The sequence below is a fragment of the Rhincodon typus genome, chromosome 30 (assembly GCF_021869965.1).
Source record: "Rhincodon typus isolate 14 chromosome 30, sRhiTyp1.1, whole genome shotgun sequence".
NCBI classification, from domain to species: domain Eukaryota; kingdom Metazoa; phylum Chordata; class Chondrichthyes; order Orectolobiformes; family Rhincodontidae; genus Rhincodon; species Rhincodon typus.
The window spans coordinates 993,648-1,011,330 of record NC_063361.1 but is presented as its reverse complement, the minus strand read 5'-3'; the positions used below and the strand labels follow the sequence as shown (position 1 = coordinate 1,011,330).

The 17,683-nt window shown below is 42.5% G+C and overlaps 1 protein-coding gene across 4 annotated transcripts in view; it reads right to left on the bottom strand.

The window, feature by feature from the left end:
• The window catches only part of kansl1b (KAT8 regulatory NSL complex subunit 1b), a 207,654-nt gene that overhangs the window by 36,590 nt on the left and 153,381 nt on the right, over nucleotides 1–17,683 (bottom strand). For all 4 annotated transcript variants that reach the window (XM_048614701.1, XM_048614699.1, XM_048614698.1 and 1 more), the window contains 2 exons: nucleotides 14,126–14,291; nucleotides 472–654 (listed from right to left, as the gene is read on the bottom strand). In XM_048614701.1, the coding sequence (XP_048470658.1) occupies nucleotides 472–654; nucleotides 14,126–14,291 (349 nt within the window). The remainder of the gene's footprint in view (nucleotides 1–471; nucleotides 655–14,125; nucleotides 14,292–17,683) is intronic.

Here is a 17,683-nt window from a genome sequence, read left to right as displayed (position 1 = left end):
AAACTTTTATCAAATCTGCCATGAAATTCTTTGTATTTCATGTTAGGTGAGAAGTGTTAATGATTGTAATGTACATTTACTCCATTTATGAAACATCAAGAAACAGGGAATATCATAGCATTGTAGTTTTACTTTTGGACTGGTAGAGATAAAAGGACAAATTCCATCATGGAACTGAAGTTCAGGCAAATCAACCAGGGGTGAAGAAAGCTAGCAGTCACGAAACTAGTAGTAAGTCATAAAAAGACCATCTACTTCTGAGGTCTTTTGTAGGAAAGGAAATCCGCTGTCCTTAGCTATGTTAGCTGATGTCTAACTCCAGATTACTACGAAGTTGTTGATTCAACCCTCTAAATTCAGGTTTACAGAGATGAACAATAAATACTGACCTTGCTAGGGAGACCCACATCCGACAAGCAAAAAAGAAATGTCATAAGCGGGCACATACACAATGCTGGCCCTGATACTTACTGTCTGAGCTGATTACTGAGTTGGTCAGTTTTTGCCGTGCTCTGCGGGATGGATCTGGCAAATTGGCCGTTAATAAGCCTTTGTGTTTCAGCGAGAGCTTCTTGGAGGTTTTGTTCTTGTCCAGTGACTTATTTTGCCAATGACCTTTTAGAACAGGTTGGAAGTGCATGCTCAGTGGAATGTCTGAGGGAAGAAACAAAGCAACATTTACACTTTCCAATACTCACCATCAACAATTAATTGGAAATTCCACTATAAAGTTACGCTGTCCAATAGAGGGAAGAATAACCAGATAACCAGATAATTACTATTTGCCTCTAAAAAGCTACAATTAGAATTTCTAACCACTGGAAAGTGCATCTGTCTTGTGTATGGATCATTTCCCCATTAGGAGGGCTAAAATAATGATCATTTATCGAACTGTGACTACCCATCTAAAATTTGATAACCATCATAAAAGGATATTCAAGTTTATTAGTATCAACTGAAACAATGTGCCAGAAATACAGGACATAATCTAAACTGTACATGCTTCTAAACCTAGCTGAGAATAGAACAAGAATCAACAGCTTACAATAATAGCCAGAATTGATAACATGGATAGAAACACATTGGTGAGACTTGGTGTTGTGAGCTGTCATGTAGGCTATGAAGATGAAAAAGAGAGTGAAAACAAGCAGTTTTAGGCTAATTAGTCCAACATTAGTGGTCAGGAAAATGCTGGAAATGAATAGGGAAGTGATGCAAGCACTTAGAAAACTGTAATATGACCATGTGCAGCCAAAGTTTTGTGAAAGTAAAATCATGTTTGATGAGATAGTAGGAACTGCAGATGCTGGAGAATCTGAGACAACAAGGTGTAGAGCTGGATGAACACAGCAGGCCAAGCAGCATCATAGGAGCAGGAAAGTTGACGTTTCGGGTCTAGACCCTTCTTCTGCTGTGTTCATCCAGCTCTACACCTTGTTATCTCATGTTTGATGAATCTTGTTTGAATTTTCTTGAAGCAAAACAAGTGCAGTAAATAAAAGTATGATGTATTTGGATTTCAAGAGGTATTTGATAAGGTGTCACACAAAGTTGTGCACAAAACTAGGGCTCATAGGTTCAATATAATGCATCAGCATGGACAGACAATTGTCTTAAGTCCAGAAAACAGAGGCAGGAAAAAAGCCATTTTAGGTTGGTAGGCTGTCAGTGGTTGCGTGCTTAGAAGATCAGCGGTCAGTCTCAGATTTTTACAACTGACATTCATGTTTTAGATGAAGAAAACTAGTTTAATGCATCCACATTTGCTGATCATAAAAGAAAACTGGAGAAGGAAATGAACTGTCAGGAATGTACAAAGATGCTGCAAAGGGCCATAGGTTAAGTGAAAAACAAAAGTTTTACACATCCATATCACAGTTTTCGTGGCTACCTGACGTATCCAAGTACTTTGGAGCCAATGAGGCTTCTTTTGCAGCACAGTCAACCATGGTCATGAAGGAATGGCTGCAGTAAGTTTGCATGTCGAAAACCACAAACAGCAACACGATAATGACCAAGTAGAGGAAGGGAATGGATGCCTTAATCTCTTACCAAAAAACGAATTTGATTGGTATTTCATATTTAACTATAATTTATTCTTTAAGTTCAAATTTCATTGAGGCTTAAGCAGGTTTATACAAGCTCTCCCTTTTTGAGAACAGCTAAGCTAATTAACAAAGCCAGCATCATTTTTCTTTTTGTACCTGAGGCAGAAACAGAAGCATCTTTGTTCAACTTTGAGCAGAGGACAGGGAATTTGGTGAGTAACGGAGTTAGGAGGAAGAGGGGAATAAAGAGGTACTCTTTCACCTTTTCTAATTTGTTCATCCTAGAGGAATTGTTCCTTAACCTACTTCAGGAAAAGATGAGATAGTAAGAACTGCCAATGCTGGAGTCAGAGATAATAGTGTGGAGCTGGAGGAACACAGTAGGTCAGGCAGCATCAGAGGAGCAGGAAAGTTGACGTTTTGGGTCGGGACCCCATTTCTGAAGAAGGGTCCTGACCCGAAACGTCAACTGTCCTATTCCTCCGATGCTGCCTGGCCTGCTGTATTCCTCCAGCACCACACTGAATTACCTCAGGAAAAAGATGATAGCTGTTTAGTGAGTATCTGCTAAGTGGTTAACATCTGCAGACCCAATTCAGCAGCTATGTCCTTTAGGATTTGACCAGTTTGGTCAGTAGTGATGCTGCCAAGCCACTCCATGATAGACACCGAAGTCCTACCCCCAGAGTAATTTCTGCACGTACCTTCAGAGTTCCCTCCAAATAGTGTCAGCATAAAAGTGTATGGATTCATGAGATGAGGATGACAGTATTTGGTAATCCGTTGGAGATTTGCTTGCCTATGATTTAGCTGATGCCATGAAATTTAACGGTGTCTGGAGTCAATGTTGAGGACTCCGAGAGCAACTCCCTCTGGACAAGATGCCACCATGCAGCCATCTTTGCCAAGTGTGTCTTGCTGGCGGGCTGAGCCATCTCCAGGAGTGGTTACATTCTCATCTGGAATATTGTGTGTAAGTGAAAATTCTGAGCGTATGATTGGTCAAGCAACAGCCTGATGTAATCTGTGTGACAGCTCTTTCAATTTTGGCACTAGCCCCCAAATGGTGGTAAGGAGGAATTTACAGGGTTGATGAGCTGAGTTTGCTGTTGTTGTTGGGTGCCTTATTTGATGCCAGGTGATCTGTTCAGTTTTATTCCTTTCCTTAGGCTTTGCAGCTGCTGAAACAACCGAACGGTTCTCTAAATTATTTCAGAGGGCAGTTAAGAGTCACCCACATTGCTGTAGGTCTGGAATCACATGCAGACTAGACCAGGCATGGATGGCGGTTTTCTTCTGTAAAAGGACATTAGTGAACTGGATGTGGCTTTTATGACAAGCAACAATATTTTCATGGCTGTGATAAGACTTTGATTCCAGATTTTATTGAATTCGAATTCCACCATCTGTTGTGGTGAGATTCAAATCCCAACCATCAAAACATTACACTGGTCTCTGAATTATTCGTCCAGCAACAATACCACTAGGCCATTCACCCCTTCCACCTCAATAAAAAACATAAATGATAAAAACCTATTGATTTCTTGCTTTCAGAGATATTTGGGTCTTCGTAAAAGGAATACGGGAAACTAATACATGACTACAAGTAATTAGAATAGAAAATCAGCATTGATCTTTATTGCAAAGGGTTTGAAGCACAAAAGTAAGGAAGTGTTCACAGCAAATTTACATTGCTTTGGAAAGACCAAACCCACAATAATGTGCACAGTTCTGGCCTCTGTACTTACAGAAGAATACACTTGCCTTAGAGACAATGCAATTGAGATTTACTGGATTGCTGACTGGGATGGGAGGACAATTAAATATAATGTCCTAAACTCTGATGTTTCGAAGAATGAGGGTGATGTAATTGAAATCTAAGATTTTGAGAGACTATAGAACAAGGAATCAAAAGCAAAACAGCTGAACATCGAAAAAATATGCAAAAAATGTTGGAAACATTCAGCAGGTTAGGCAGGACTTGTGAAGAGAAAGAGAATTAAACATTTCAGATCCATCATGATGCCAGAATAAGGAATCACAGGCCCAGGACAAGGGCGTGACAATTCAGGATCGAGATGCGAAAAAAATTTCTAGACTCAGAGGATTGCAAATCTTTAGAATCCTGTACCTCAGAGCGCTGCTCAGTCATTTTGTATATTCAAGATTGAGACTGATAAAATGGGAGTGAAAATGGAGCTGACAGATGAAGATAACCGGTAATATTTTTCAATGATAAATCAGGTTTCAGTATCTAATGACCTATTATTTCTTGCGATCTTAAATGAGTAGTACTACAACAAAATTATAAAAATGCCCAAATTGGTAAGTGTCCAATACCTTGATGTGTGAAGGGTCAGCAAAGTCAAGGTCTTTTTGCAAATCTAGAAGAACGTTTTACGGACCAGAACTAAACTCCTTAGAATAGATCAAGGAAATAGCCTATACCCTAACTTCCGTTCTGAGGAAGGGTCACCGGACCTGAAACGTTAACTCTTTTTTCACCTCACAGATGCTGCCAGACCTGCTGAGCTTTTCCATCAACTTTGTTTTTGACCCTAACTTTTACCTTATTTAAAGGCAAGTGTACGGTGCTGCGGTCCAGGTGTGATTCAGTTGGTTAAACTACTAGACTTTAAGCAAAACATACTTTATTCTTACACCACAGTTAAGATACAAACGAGAAAAAGAACTGGCATAACTTTAACTTGAAATATTTACAAAATGGTATATTATTTAACTACTGTTCCAATACAGCAGCATCCCATAAACACACTCTTCCCTTGCTTGCTATCTCCAATTCAGGAAAAGGGACACCGACAGAATGAATCTAGTAGAGACAGAACTCAAGCTTTCTGCAGCAGCGCAGCAAGACAGCGCGAGAGAGATGTATTTAGCGTCTTCCCCAACCTCAGCAACTGAAAGCAAAACTAAAACCCTGGGTCTGTGAAAGCCTGACATGCTTTTTGTCTAATTTTACAAAAACCAAAGCGATTGACTCTGCTTGATGGGGAGACATCTCGTCACCAGGCCGACAACAACCCTCAAGAGAAACAGGACAAAACACATCCCTCTTAAGGCACAGAGATAGTAGGAACTGCAGATGCTGGAGAATCCGAGACAACAAGGTGCAGGGCTGGATGAACACAGCAGGCCAAGCAGCATCATAGGAGCAGAAAGGCTGACGTTTCGGGACTAGACCCTTCATCAGAAAAGGGGGAGGGGAAGGGGGTTCTGAAATAAATAGGGAGAGAGTGGGAGGCGGATAGAAGATGGACAGAGGAGAGGATAGGTGGAGAGAAGACAGACAGGTCAAAGAGGCGGGGATGGAGCCAGTAAAGGTGAGTGTAGGTGGGGAGTTAGGGAGGGGATAGGTCAATCCAGGGAGGACGGACAGGTCAAGGGGGCGGGATGAGGTTAGTAGGTAGGAGATGGGGGTGCGGCTTGAGGTGGGAGGAGGGGATAGGTGGGAGGAAGAACAGGTTAGGGAGGCGGGGACGAGCTGGACTGGTTTTGGGATGCGGTAAGGGGAGGGGAGATTTTGAAGCTTGTGAAATCCACATTGATATCATTGGGCTGCAGGGTTCCCAAGCAAGATATGAGTTGCTGTTCCTGCAACCTTCAGGTGGCATCGTTGTGGCACTGCAGGAGGCCCAGGATGGACATGTCGTCTGAGGAATGGGAGGGGGAGTTGAAATGGTTCGTGACTGGGAGGTGCAGTTGTTTATTGCGAACCGAGCGTAGGTGTTCTGCAAAGCGGTCCCTGAGCCTCCGCTTGGTTTCCCCGATGTAGAGAAGGCCACAACAGGTACAGCGGATGCAGTATACCACACTGGCAGGTGTGCAGGTGAACATCTGCTTGATGTGGAAAGTCTTCTTGGGGTCTGGGATGGGGGTGAGGGAGGAGGTATGGGGGCAGGTGCAGCACTTCCTGCGGTTGCAGGGAAAAGTGCCGGGTGTGGTGGGGCTAGAGGGGAGTGTGGAGCAGACAAGGGAGTCACTGAGAGAGTGGGCCCTCCGGAAAGCAGATAAGGGTGGGGAGGGAAAGATGTCTTTGGTGGTGGGGTCGGATTGCAGATGGCGGAAGTGTCGGAGGATGATGCGTTGGATCCGGAGGTTGGTGGGGTGGTACGTGAGGACGAGGGGGATTCTTTTTTGGTTCTTATTGCGTGGACAGGGTGTGAGGGATGAGTTGCGGGAGATGTGGGAGACACGGTTGAGGGCGTTCTCGACCACTGAGGGGGGGGAAGTTACGGTCCTTGAAAAACGAGGACAACTGAGACGTACGGGAGTGGAATGCCTCATCAACGATGCCATCCGAAGGTTGCAGGAACAGCAACTCATATTCCGTTTGGGAACCCTGCAGCCCAATGGTATCAATGTGGATTTCTCAAGCTTCAAAATCTCCCCTCCCCTTACCGCATCCCAAAACCAGTCCAGCTCGTCCCCGCCTCCCTAACCTGTCCTTCCTCCCACCTATACCCTCCTCCCATCTCAAGTCGCACCTCCATCTCCTACCTACTAACCTCATCCCGCCCCCTTGACCTGTCCGTCCTCCCTGGACTGACCTATCCCCTCCCTAACTCCCCACCTACACTCACCTTTACTGGCTCCATGCCCGCCTCTTCGACCTGTTTGTTTCCTCTCCACCTATCCTCTCCTCTATCCTTCTTCCATCCGCCTCCCACTCTCTCCCTATTTATTTCAGCAACCCCTTCCCCTCCCCCTTTTCTGATGAAGGGTCTCGGCTCAAAACGTCAGCCTTTCTGCTCCTATGATGCTGCTTGGCCTGCTGTGTTCATCCAGCCCTGCACCCTCTTAAAGCACATTTCGTCACACTTCAAACAACTTTCAAAAATGTATTTAAATACTGGCCAGATGGCTGACAAGTTTTCTCCCTTGCATCACTGCCCTAAATTCAACACAAAAAATCTTGAATGTGCTCGAAAGGGTAGAAGCCTTTTCTTGGTTGATGAGTTCAGAACACAGGACCATGGTATCAGAACATTAAGTTGTTTGTTTTTAAGACTGAGCTAAGGAGAAAATGGTAACTGGAATTCTGCAGGAAGAATTTATGATCAATGGTTCTATTTATTTAAGACAGATTGCAAGGCCTTCGGGTAATAAGTGATATGTGATAGTTTGGAAAGAATAGTGGGATCCAGGTGGAAAATTAGCCATGACCTTGTTGAATGGAGAGCAGGCTCAAGGAACCAACGGCTGAATACAGCTCCTGTCTTTTTGCTCCCAGTGAAGAAGGAACACAGACTGCCCATTGCAGTTCCATGATGCAGTCACCAGATGGTGTGCTAGGATGATGCTGAAAAGGTCTACACTGAAGTTATTTCAGCAACATTGGTTGAAATATAATTATGCTTCCGCTGCGGTACAGACTGAGGGGGAAACCTTCAGCTACAGCTTTCGAAGGGCAGGAAAGAAGCAGCAAATTTTCCTTTCAAAGTTTTTGATGCAGTGAGCGGTAATGATCTGGAACTTGCCGTTTATGTGGGTGGTGGCAGTGAAGGCAAATAAACTGCAGGAAGACGTGGAAAGAGTAAGCAGAGATGTACAGAGAACCAGCATGGGCTCGAAGGACAGACTGGCGCTCTTCTGTGGTGCAATGTCTATGCCAAATGAAAACACTATCAGCGCCTATCTTTATTCTGATATTTCCTTTAAACTACAGATTATTTTCCAGGGTACGGTGGGGGGCCAACAGACAAGAGGAGACACATCATAACATGTCCCAATCCTCTCGCCCTCCACCGACACCCTCATCTGAACTGAACGCGTCCTTACCCTTAACAACTTCTCCTTTAACTCCTCCCACTTCCTACAGACTAAGGGGGTGGCTATGACACCTGCATGTCTCCAAGCTATGCCTGCCTCTTTGTAGGAAATGTGGGACCAGTCCCTCTTCTGCTGCTACACTGGATCTATACCCCACCTCTTCCTCCTCTACATTGATGACTGTATCGGCGCTACCTCATGTTCCTATGAGGAGCTTGAACAGTTCATTAACTTTACTAACACCTTTCACCTCAACCTCAAATTCATCTGGACCATCTCCAATACCTCCCTCTCCTTCCCAGATCTCTGTCTCCATCTCTGGAGACAGCCGCGAAACTGACATCTATTTGCCACCGCATCTGCTCCCAAGATGGGGAGTTCCACTCCCGCACATCCCAGATGTCCTATTTCAAGGACCGTAACTGTGATCAAAAATGCCCTCAACTGCATCTCTTGCACTTCACACACTTCTGCCCTCACATCCCCTTCCCCCCAACAAAATAAAGAGAATTCCCCTTGTCCTCACATATTACCCCACCAACCTCTGCATCCAATGTATCATTCTCCGTCACTTCTGCCACCTACAATCTGACCCCACAACCAAATATATATTTCCCTCCCCACCCCTATCTGCCTTTTGTAGGGACTATTCTCTCTGCGACTCCCCGTTTGCTCCACACTCCCCACTAACCCCACCACGCCCAGCACCTTTCCCTGCAACCGCAGGAAGTTCTACACCTGTCCCCTCACCTCCATTCAAGGCACAAAACAAACTTTCCATATTAGACAGGGGTTCACCTGCACATCCATCAATGTGGTCTCCTGTATTCACTGCTCCCAATGAGGCCTCTTCTACATCGGTGAGACCAAACATAAACTCAAGACCGTTTTGGAGAGCATCTGCGCTCTGTACCCGACAAACACCACCACCTTCCGGTCACAAACCATTTTAACTCCCGGGGTGACATGTCCATCCTGGGTCTCCTCCAGTGTCACAATGACACCACCGCAAACTGGAGGAGCAGCACCTCATATTCTGCCTTGGGAGCATACAGCCTGATGACCTAAACATGGAATTCACCAGTGTTAAAATCTCCCCACTCCTGGCTTCATCCCATGTCCAACCCTCCCTCTCATCCCTGCCTCCCTGACCTGACACAACCTACCCATCTTCTCTCTCACCTATCCATCTCTCCCACCTCACTGACTAATCCCCACCACTCCCTACCTGCACTCACCTATCATCATCCCACCTACCTTGCCCAGCCCCACCCCTGCTCTCTATTTATTTCTGAGCTCCCTTCCCCCTCCCCATTTCTAAAGAATGGTCCTGACTCGAAACGTCATTTTTTCCGCTCTTCTGATGCTGCCTGGCCTGCTGTGTTCTTCCAGCTCCATACTGTGTCATCTATGATATGTCCCAAGTTCAGTTTGCTCCCCAACCGAAACTGCTTCTGCAGAAAAGCAGATGAGTTCCAAATAAATGCATGAAGTAGGACCAGTGGCTTTTATTTTTGTGGGAGAAGCCTGGGGAAAGCAAGGAGAACATATGCAGGAGAGCAGTAAGGGATGGGAAAAACAGCAGGAGACTTAGCCCATAGATATACATGCAGCTTAACATTTTGGAGGGATATCATGTCTAACAAACAACTCCACTAGAGACATCAATGTGCCTTTGCTTTCTATACACGTTTTTATTTTATTTCTGGTTCTGCTCTCATTTGCCAAGAAACAGAGGCATGACCTTCTCAGTTTGCAATAATTGTCTGCATGCAGTGGTGACGTAAGGCTGGAGATGACTCAGAGACAGTAAGGACTGCAGATGCTTTGATGTCTGATAGAGCAGAGAAAAAGTGTTTGCTGAGGGTGTGGATCCTTCTGAGGACAAAGAACAGCAGAGGTCCTCTGCAGGTTGAAGAGAGAAGGGCTCTGAGCTGGGGCGAGGGGATAACATCATCATGCTTTTCTACTTATATTTGACAGTAATGATAATCCACAATCAGAGATAACAAATTGTTTTGTTACACAATGACGAGAACAATTCCTTAATTCTAATATCCAAACTCTCCTCTATTCATTTCGCATTTAACACTACCAGTTTTATGAGTCAGATGACTTTTCTTATGAATGCTTGATACAGCCTTAGAAAAGGAGAGTGAAATGAATTGTCTTCACTCATTTCTTTGACCTGGACAGGTCCCTGCTTATGAATACAAGCAGCTCCAGCCCAAAAAAAAAGCTATACCGACTGCATCTTAAAATTGATCATTGGGGAATTCTAAGCACATTCAGAAATCTTCTGCAAGCACTGGTCAATTTCAGAAACTCAATTGTGAACTCTGCAGAAATGGGCTAGCTGAACGTCATCACTACTCTACCTATTGTGAGCAGCTGATGGGACATACTGTTTGATGCAGTTCACCAGTTGTAGTGATGTATAGCCTACACACTTGGCATTGTACTGGCACTGAAATTCACACACATTCCTCATTTGTGCTGTAGGCAGAAAGTAGTTTTGATTTGATGGCAACATTCTATTAGTGAATAATACAACTCTTGTTGCAGCTGCCTAAAAACATGGTTGGTTTCATCCATCCAATTAATTCAAATCTGTATTCATTTAACTCATGAGCTTAGCAACTTGCACAGTTGAATTCAACTTTAATGAAACCACAAATGCCCAAATGGCAATGGCACTATCATTGCTTTCAGCCAGCTCTCACTAACATTTCCATTGGCTCACACGAGAAACATGTTTTGGATGTAGTGACCCCTAAACTTTGCATATTTTTATTACGTACAAATATACCTTTGCTATATTTGAATCTGTAGCTGCGTGTGAAAATTTCCTTGTACACCTTAATCTGCTCGATCCCACACAAATTTGCCTTTGAAATAGAACAGTCTAATGGGTTTCATTTCCTCAATGAGAAATCTGCTATCGATTTTTTTACAACTGCCTACCACATGCCATCTTCCCTGAGCCATATTTCATAGGATTGGCCCATCAGCAATTGTGTAAATATGTCTTAAGCCATTTACTCACCATGCAAGCTTGACACTTAAAATAGAAAGCATCAAAGCTTTCCTGTGCGATAATAGTTAGCCTGATCAGATCACTGCTCACTACATCTTGCACAGTCACAAAACGGGCCTATAGTTAACACTCTCAGACCCGAAAATTACTGAATCTACCTCAGAGTGTCTGAAAGGCAGGTTATCTCAAAGATTTCAGACTCTGGCAAAGCTAATTGCTCCATGCTGCTGCCATGTAGTAGTACACGAGCGGCTCACTCAATGCACTCTGCATGAAAAAGGAGCATGCAAGTTACAATTTTTTCAAATTAAATAAATACGTGGAGGACAGTAGTTCACGCCTACATTTTTCATGTTAACTGTCATTCCCTTGTAAATTTGGCAGTCTGTCATGATGAGTGCAAAGTAGAACTTTTGGACACAAAGTATCTTTCCTCAGCACATTTACACAAGTTTCTTTGCATTGTCAAGGCATACTAGTCTATGGGCCGAGTGCTGGAAAATGGGATTAGACTGTTTGCGTGGTTGCTTCTGACTCATATAGACACAATGGGCCAAAGAGGATTTTTCTGTGCGGCAGACCTCTATGACCCTATAAAAAGACTGGCAGGGCAGTAAATGGATTGATTGTTCACTAGTGAAATTCTGCTCCAATTGAAAAACAGGAAAGTTTTGCAACTTGCAAAAACAAGTGTTCAGTTGAAAGTGGTGACTATAGGGTCATTTTTTGAGTGTGCACAAGATGTAGTGAGCAGTGATCTGATCCAGGTAACAGCAAAACTTTGATGCTCCCTACTTAGGTGTCAAGCTTGCATGGTGAGTGGATGGCTCAAGTTTCATTTCCAAGATTGCATGAGCCAAACTTGAAGCACATGGTCCAGTACAACTGTAAAAAAAACAATAATGGCTTTAATCAACCAGCACACTGATGAAAAGCAGCTTGTTTAGTCATGTCATACAATGTTTGGAAGTAAAAGAGAGGGAAAAGTTGATACTGAATAGCACCAAGTATTGATGAGTTAAGAAAATTTTATCTGACAACTCTGATTGGTTGAGCTGCAGTGTTAAAGAGCTGTGTAAGTGACTACAGTGAGAAAACATGCAGTCTGCAGTCAGGCTGAAGAAGAAAGAACACATGGGAAAAAAAGACCCAAATACCTGATCAACCATTGAATCAAAGGATGATCATCATTCTACAGACAACAGCACCTTGTTGTTACAAAATTTAATAAGAGACAACAAAATGACTTTCCACCTTGTGGCCTGGACTTTTGATCTTTTAAGTTTGGTTTACACAATCTACATTATTTTTCTACCCATGCTATATTTGTTAAATGATTCATGTTTAGTCTGTCTTAATTGTGACTGAGATTGCATGTTCGTGCACTGGGGAATCAGGGGGTTTGAAGTTAATATGCAATTTAAAATTATAACTCCTTTCTTTTACAGTTCTTGTTAAAGTTCAGTGTGCGGTTTGCTTTCTCTGGGTACCAGTCAGATGTTTCTGTAATTTCAGTGGCATTCTTGTACATCTACACATTGTGTGATGACCCCTAGAGCAGTGGAGCATAATTATTGATTCACTGATCCTAGTTAAGTCATGACATAACTTATTCCGTGCTTGGATGTCTCAATAATAATGCACATTTAAAAATCACCATGAACCCACTGAAAAAAAATATTCCAAAGGAGTGTTATTGAGCAAATTACATAAGGAAATATTAACACAAACAATCAAAATCTTGGACAGAGTTGTATTGAGGAGGAGCAGGAAGGCAACTGAAATAATTAGACAATGAACAGCAGAGCAAAAGACTCAGGAATCTCTGCCAGAAGAGGAGCAAAGGAAATGAAGAATACAACAGGTCAAACTTCAAGAAACACACAGTTCTCACAGGGGTATCTAGGTAATTACAGAGATGAGGAAGAAGTACATAGGACGATATTAATACAAGCACGAGAATTTTGAAAACATTTACAGAGGCAACCAGAGGTAACCTTAACAAGCACAATGGTGACGGGTGAAAGGGATTGAACCCAAATAAGAAAACAGACAGCTCTTTGAGATGAACAGGAGTTTGATGGTGCAAGAGACAACAAGCTCCAAAGGCTTTGAAATACTCTCTCATCCCTGGAGATCAAAAAAGGTGCAAATGGTCAGTCAAATTGTCAATAGCAAGATTAAGAGGCCAAATTAAATTTGATGCAATCCAAATTCAAGAATTCAGTACTCCTGTTATGAGGTGCACCAAAATTAATTGAGAATCAAAAATGTAAGGATTGACAATTTATCTTATGTTCCTCAATGAATCAGAGAATCTCAAAAGGGTTAAAGCGAAGAAAATCATTAGTTGGCTGATAAAATTCCATTTTGAAGCTTTCCTGTGACAATAATCCATGTGTAACTACTAAACAAGCAAAAAAAAGAAGTTTCCAGGTCTGCAGGACTCCGGCACTGTGCAGAGGAGGAAAATCAGCTGACACGCTCATTCAATGCAATGCAATAAATCCTAATTGCATATGGAGTTGAACTCCTTTCAGACGAAGAGTAAAATGTAACTTGAATCAAGATTGTACCATATTTTAACAGCAGGGGTATAAATCTCAATAAGCCTGACTAGCAGCGCAAGGGATAACTGCATCTGACCATTACTGGGGATTGTCACAAAACTACTGTCATGTACTGGTTCAAAAAGGGAGCTCATTGCTGTGTTGTCAAGAGCAATTAGGATTAGCAATAAATACTGGCCAGGCCAGTGACATCCTCTTTATGACCATTTCCTGGGATGTGGATATGTACTTTTAGGTGACTGATGCAAAACAAAAAAATTAACAACCTACAAAGGTGCAATTAAAGTATTAGTTAGGATCCAGGATGTATAAACAGAACACACAACGGGACACAAAGCATGCAACTGTAATGTACATGGAATTAGACAGGAAGCCGAAACACATACTTTGTAACTAAAATGCCAACACCTTCAGTTCACATGCAACTAACACATTGATGATGTGCAAGGTATTCAGGTTAAGAAAAGTAGAATTATGCTGTATAATTAAAACATAATCTGAAACACTTACTGTGCAATTAAATCAGAAGTTTAAACTCAATATATTCACAGAAGTGCATAATGCAATATACATGTTAAGAGCCAAGAATCCCTTTGCTGTGAAGTCACATCTTAAAATGCCATAGAACCATGTTCATAATGCCGAAAATGTAACTCAGCCACAGCCGTTACGAAACTTACCATCAGAAATTGAAAGGACCGGGTGGAGACAGGGGTCCAACAGCGCAAGCCGCTCTGACATGGGCATGTCATAGCAATTCTCAAATGACTCTGAATTCTTGGATCCACACATAATGCAAGAAGTTGTGACATCACAGTTACATCGCACTGCAAGAGGACGCTGGGTCTGCAAACAGGCACAGGTAAAACAATCAATGACTGGCATGGCACAGACACTGGAAACAGTGATTGGCAGTAACGTTCCCTTGAAATGTTTCCATCGCTGTATGAAACAAATTTTCTCATATGTCCCAATATCAAGGAATACATGGATATGGATCACCATCAGAAACAAAAATATCCACAAGCCAAAAATATTTTTAACATGTTACCATAGATGTAGAAGAAATAATACTAAAACAACGCAACTTGATGCAGTGCTAAAGAGATTTGTGTAAAATGAATTAAGACAATTAACATTGCAAAATTTCCAGTAGTCACTTACAATCTTGTTTGTATCTAATTATGAGGTAAAAAAAAATCTTGTGTTAAGAAAACAAATAATTTATTTTAGCATTCATGTCTACTATAAATTTTTTCACTTCACATTTGAAATGAAGGATACCTTTACTTGGCACTTGAAAGGAGATCTTTTAAATGAATACCTTTATGTATCCAAAAAACCCTTTAGTATGGCAAAATAAAACATTCTTCTTTTAACACATTAAATAAATTACTTTTCTTCATTTTAAAAAGAGTGGCTATGTGAAAAAGTTTTTTTTTTTTTTTACACAGAGCGTGGCGGGTGCCTGGAACCCACTGCCGGGGGAGGTAGTAGAAGCAGATATGATAGTGACTTTTAAAAGGCGTCTTGACAAATACACGATTAGGATGGGAATGGAGGGATACAGTCCCCGGAAAGGTATGGGGTTTTAGTTGTGATGGGCAGCATGTGGATGCAGGCTTGGAGGGCCGAAAGGCCTGTTCCTGTGCTGTAATTTTCTTTGTTCTTTTCTTTGTTCTTTGTAATCCAACTTCAAATGTACTTCATGGATTTCAAAGGGCTTTTACAACATCTTAAGGCCATAAGAGACTCTACAGGAATTTAATCCTTACTGTCTTTCACTATGTCAAAGCCTCTTACTATCCTTTCACTCCTGAAAGATTCTCACTATTTTATGATCGTCCATTTGTCTAACCTCAAATTTCCCAGCTGCTGCCATATTCATTGTTTATTATCTTCTCCAGAGCACACTAGTAACCTTTTGATTCATTCAAACACTTGTAAAAAAAAAAGCCTTCCCTGCTGTATTTAAGTCTGAAAGGGTTAATGCTAGATTTGTGTGCACTACTTGTTGACGACAAAAGGATTCAGGCAGGATAAAACAGAAGTTGATTGATAAGACCAGAAGCAAGTGCGCTCCTGACAGTCTCAGTATTTATGCAGATCATATTCAGTCAACACAGACCTCATCTGAATATTTGGCTACCTTCAAGAAAGAAATGGTTCAGATACAGTCAAGGCCTATTTTCTCACAAAGCAAAGAAAGGACAAGTAAATCCAGAGCTTCCTGGATGAAAAAAAAGAGAGGTAGAAATTAAGATAAAGAATAAAATAAAATGTGCTTGACAGGTGTCAGGTAGAAACTACAACTGCGAACTAAGGGGACACAGAAGGTTCACTCAGTGACTTGGCCTCTGCAGCCTTACGTGGCAATGTGTTCTACAGATTCACTGCCAATTCTTGCTCATTTCAGTTTTAAAGGGTCATCCTTTCACTTTAAGGCTGTGCCCTGGAGTCCTAGTCTCTCCTACTACCTCTGGGCAGCATAGTGGCTCAGTGGTTAGCTTTGCTGCCTCACAGCGCCAGGGACCCAGGTTCGATTCCAGCCTTGGGCAACTGTCTGTGTGGAGTTTGCACATTCTCCCTGTGTCTGCGTTGGCTTCCCCTGGGTGTTCTGGTTTTCTCCTACAGTGGATTGGCTTCGCTAAGCTGTCCAGTGCCTAGCGATGTGTAGGCTAGGTGGATTCGCCATGGAAATGCACGGTTACAGGGATAGGGGAGGGGAGTGGGTCTGGTTGGGATGCGCTTCAGAGGGTTGGTGAGGACTCAATGGGCCAGACGGCCTGCTTCCACACTGTAGGGATTGTACGATTCTATGATACTAGATACTACATCTTCTGTGTCCACTCTATCCAGGCCTCTGTCTTTTATAAGTTTTCATGAGATCCCCCCTCAACCTTCTAAACTCCACTGAGTACACACTCAGAGTCTTCAACCACTTCCCATAGGACAAACTCTATATCCCAGGATCATTCTTGTAAACCTCCTGTAGACTCCCTTCAATACCAGCACATTGTTCCATAGATATGGGATCTAAAAGTGCTCACAAATATTCTAACTGTGATCTGACAAGAGCCTTATACAGCCTCAGCAGTACATCTCTGCTTTTGTAATATAGCCCTCTTGAAATGAATGCTAACATTGCATTTGCCTTCCTAACTGCCAACTGAACCTGCATATTAACTTTAAGAGAATCTTGAACTAGGAAGCTCAAGTTGGCTGATCCTTAACTGCCATCTGGGTAATTAGGAATGGGCAATAAATTCTGGCCTAGCCAGTGATGCCTTCATCCTGTGAATGAATTTTTAAAAAGTGCTTCAGATTTCTGAAGTCTTTTCCCATATAGAAAATAATCTATGCCTCTATTCTTCCCACCAAGGTGCATAAACCAGGATTTTCACACATGGCATTCCATCTACCACTTCTTTGTCTACTGTCCTAGTCTGTCCAAGTATGTCTGCAGCCTTCCCACTTCCTCAACACTATCTGTCCTGTTAGAATTTCATGAGTTTCTATGTGATCCCCCGTCATTGATTATAATCTTAACCAATCCAGGCTTTCTTCATACATCAGTTCCGTCAGCCCAAGAATCAGTCTGGCAAACTTTTGCTGCATCCTTTTCATAGCTAGAACAACCTTCCTCAGGTAAGGAAACCAAACTGCACACTATACTCCAAGTATAGTCTCACCAAGGGTCTGTACAATTGCTGTGAGACATCCCTGCTCAAATCTTCTCACATTGAAGGCCAAAATATCATTTGCTTTCTTCACCTCTATGCTCACTTACAGTGGCTGGTGTACAAAGACACCCAGGTCTTGATGCACTTCTCCCATTCATAATCTGTCACCATTCAGGTAATCATCTTTCTTCCTGATTTTGCTGATAAAGTGATTTGGAACCAGGTGGACCTTATAGACTATGAGATCCTTGATTGGTGCTGTTAACGTGGGCCAATCAGGGACGCCTGGTTGACAGATAATAAATAGGATATGGGGCCCTTTTGCAGTACAGCAGTAGAATCTCTACCCCAGACCGAGACACCCAGGTTCAAGTTCTACCTGCTCCAGAAGTGTGTAATAATCAGTCTGTTCAGAGATGTAATATTAAATACTGATCTCTTACACGGGACATTATGGATAGCCTTCTGAAAGTCCATGTAAAACCAATCCACTGGTTCCCCCTATCAACCCTACTAGTTATATCCATGCTGATTCTGTCCAATCCTGACACTGTT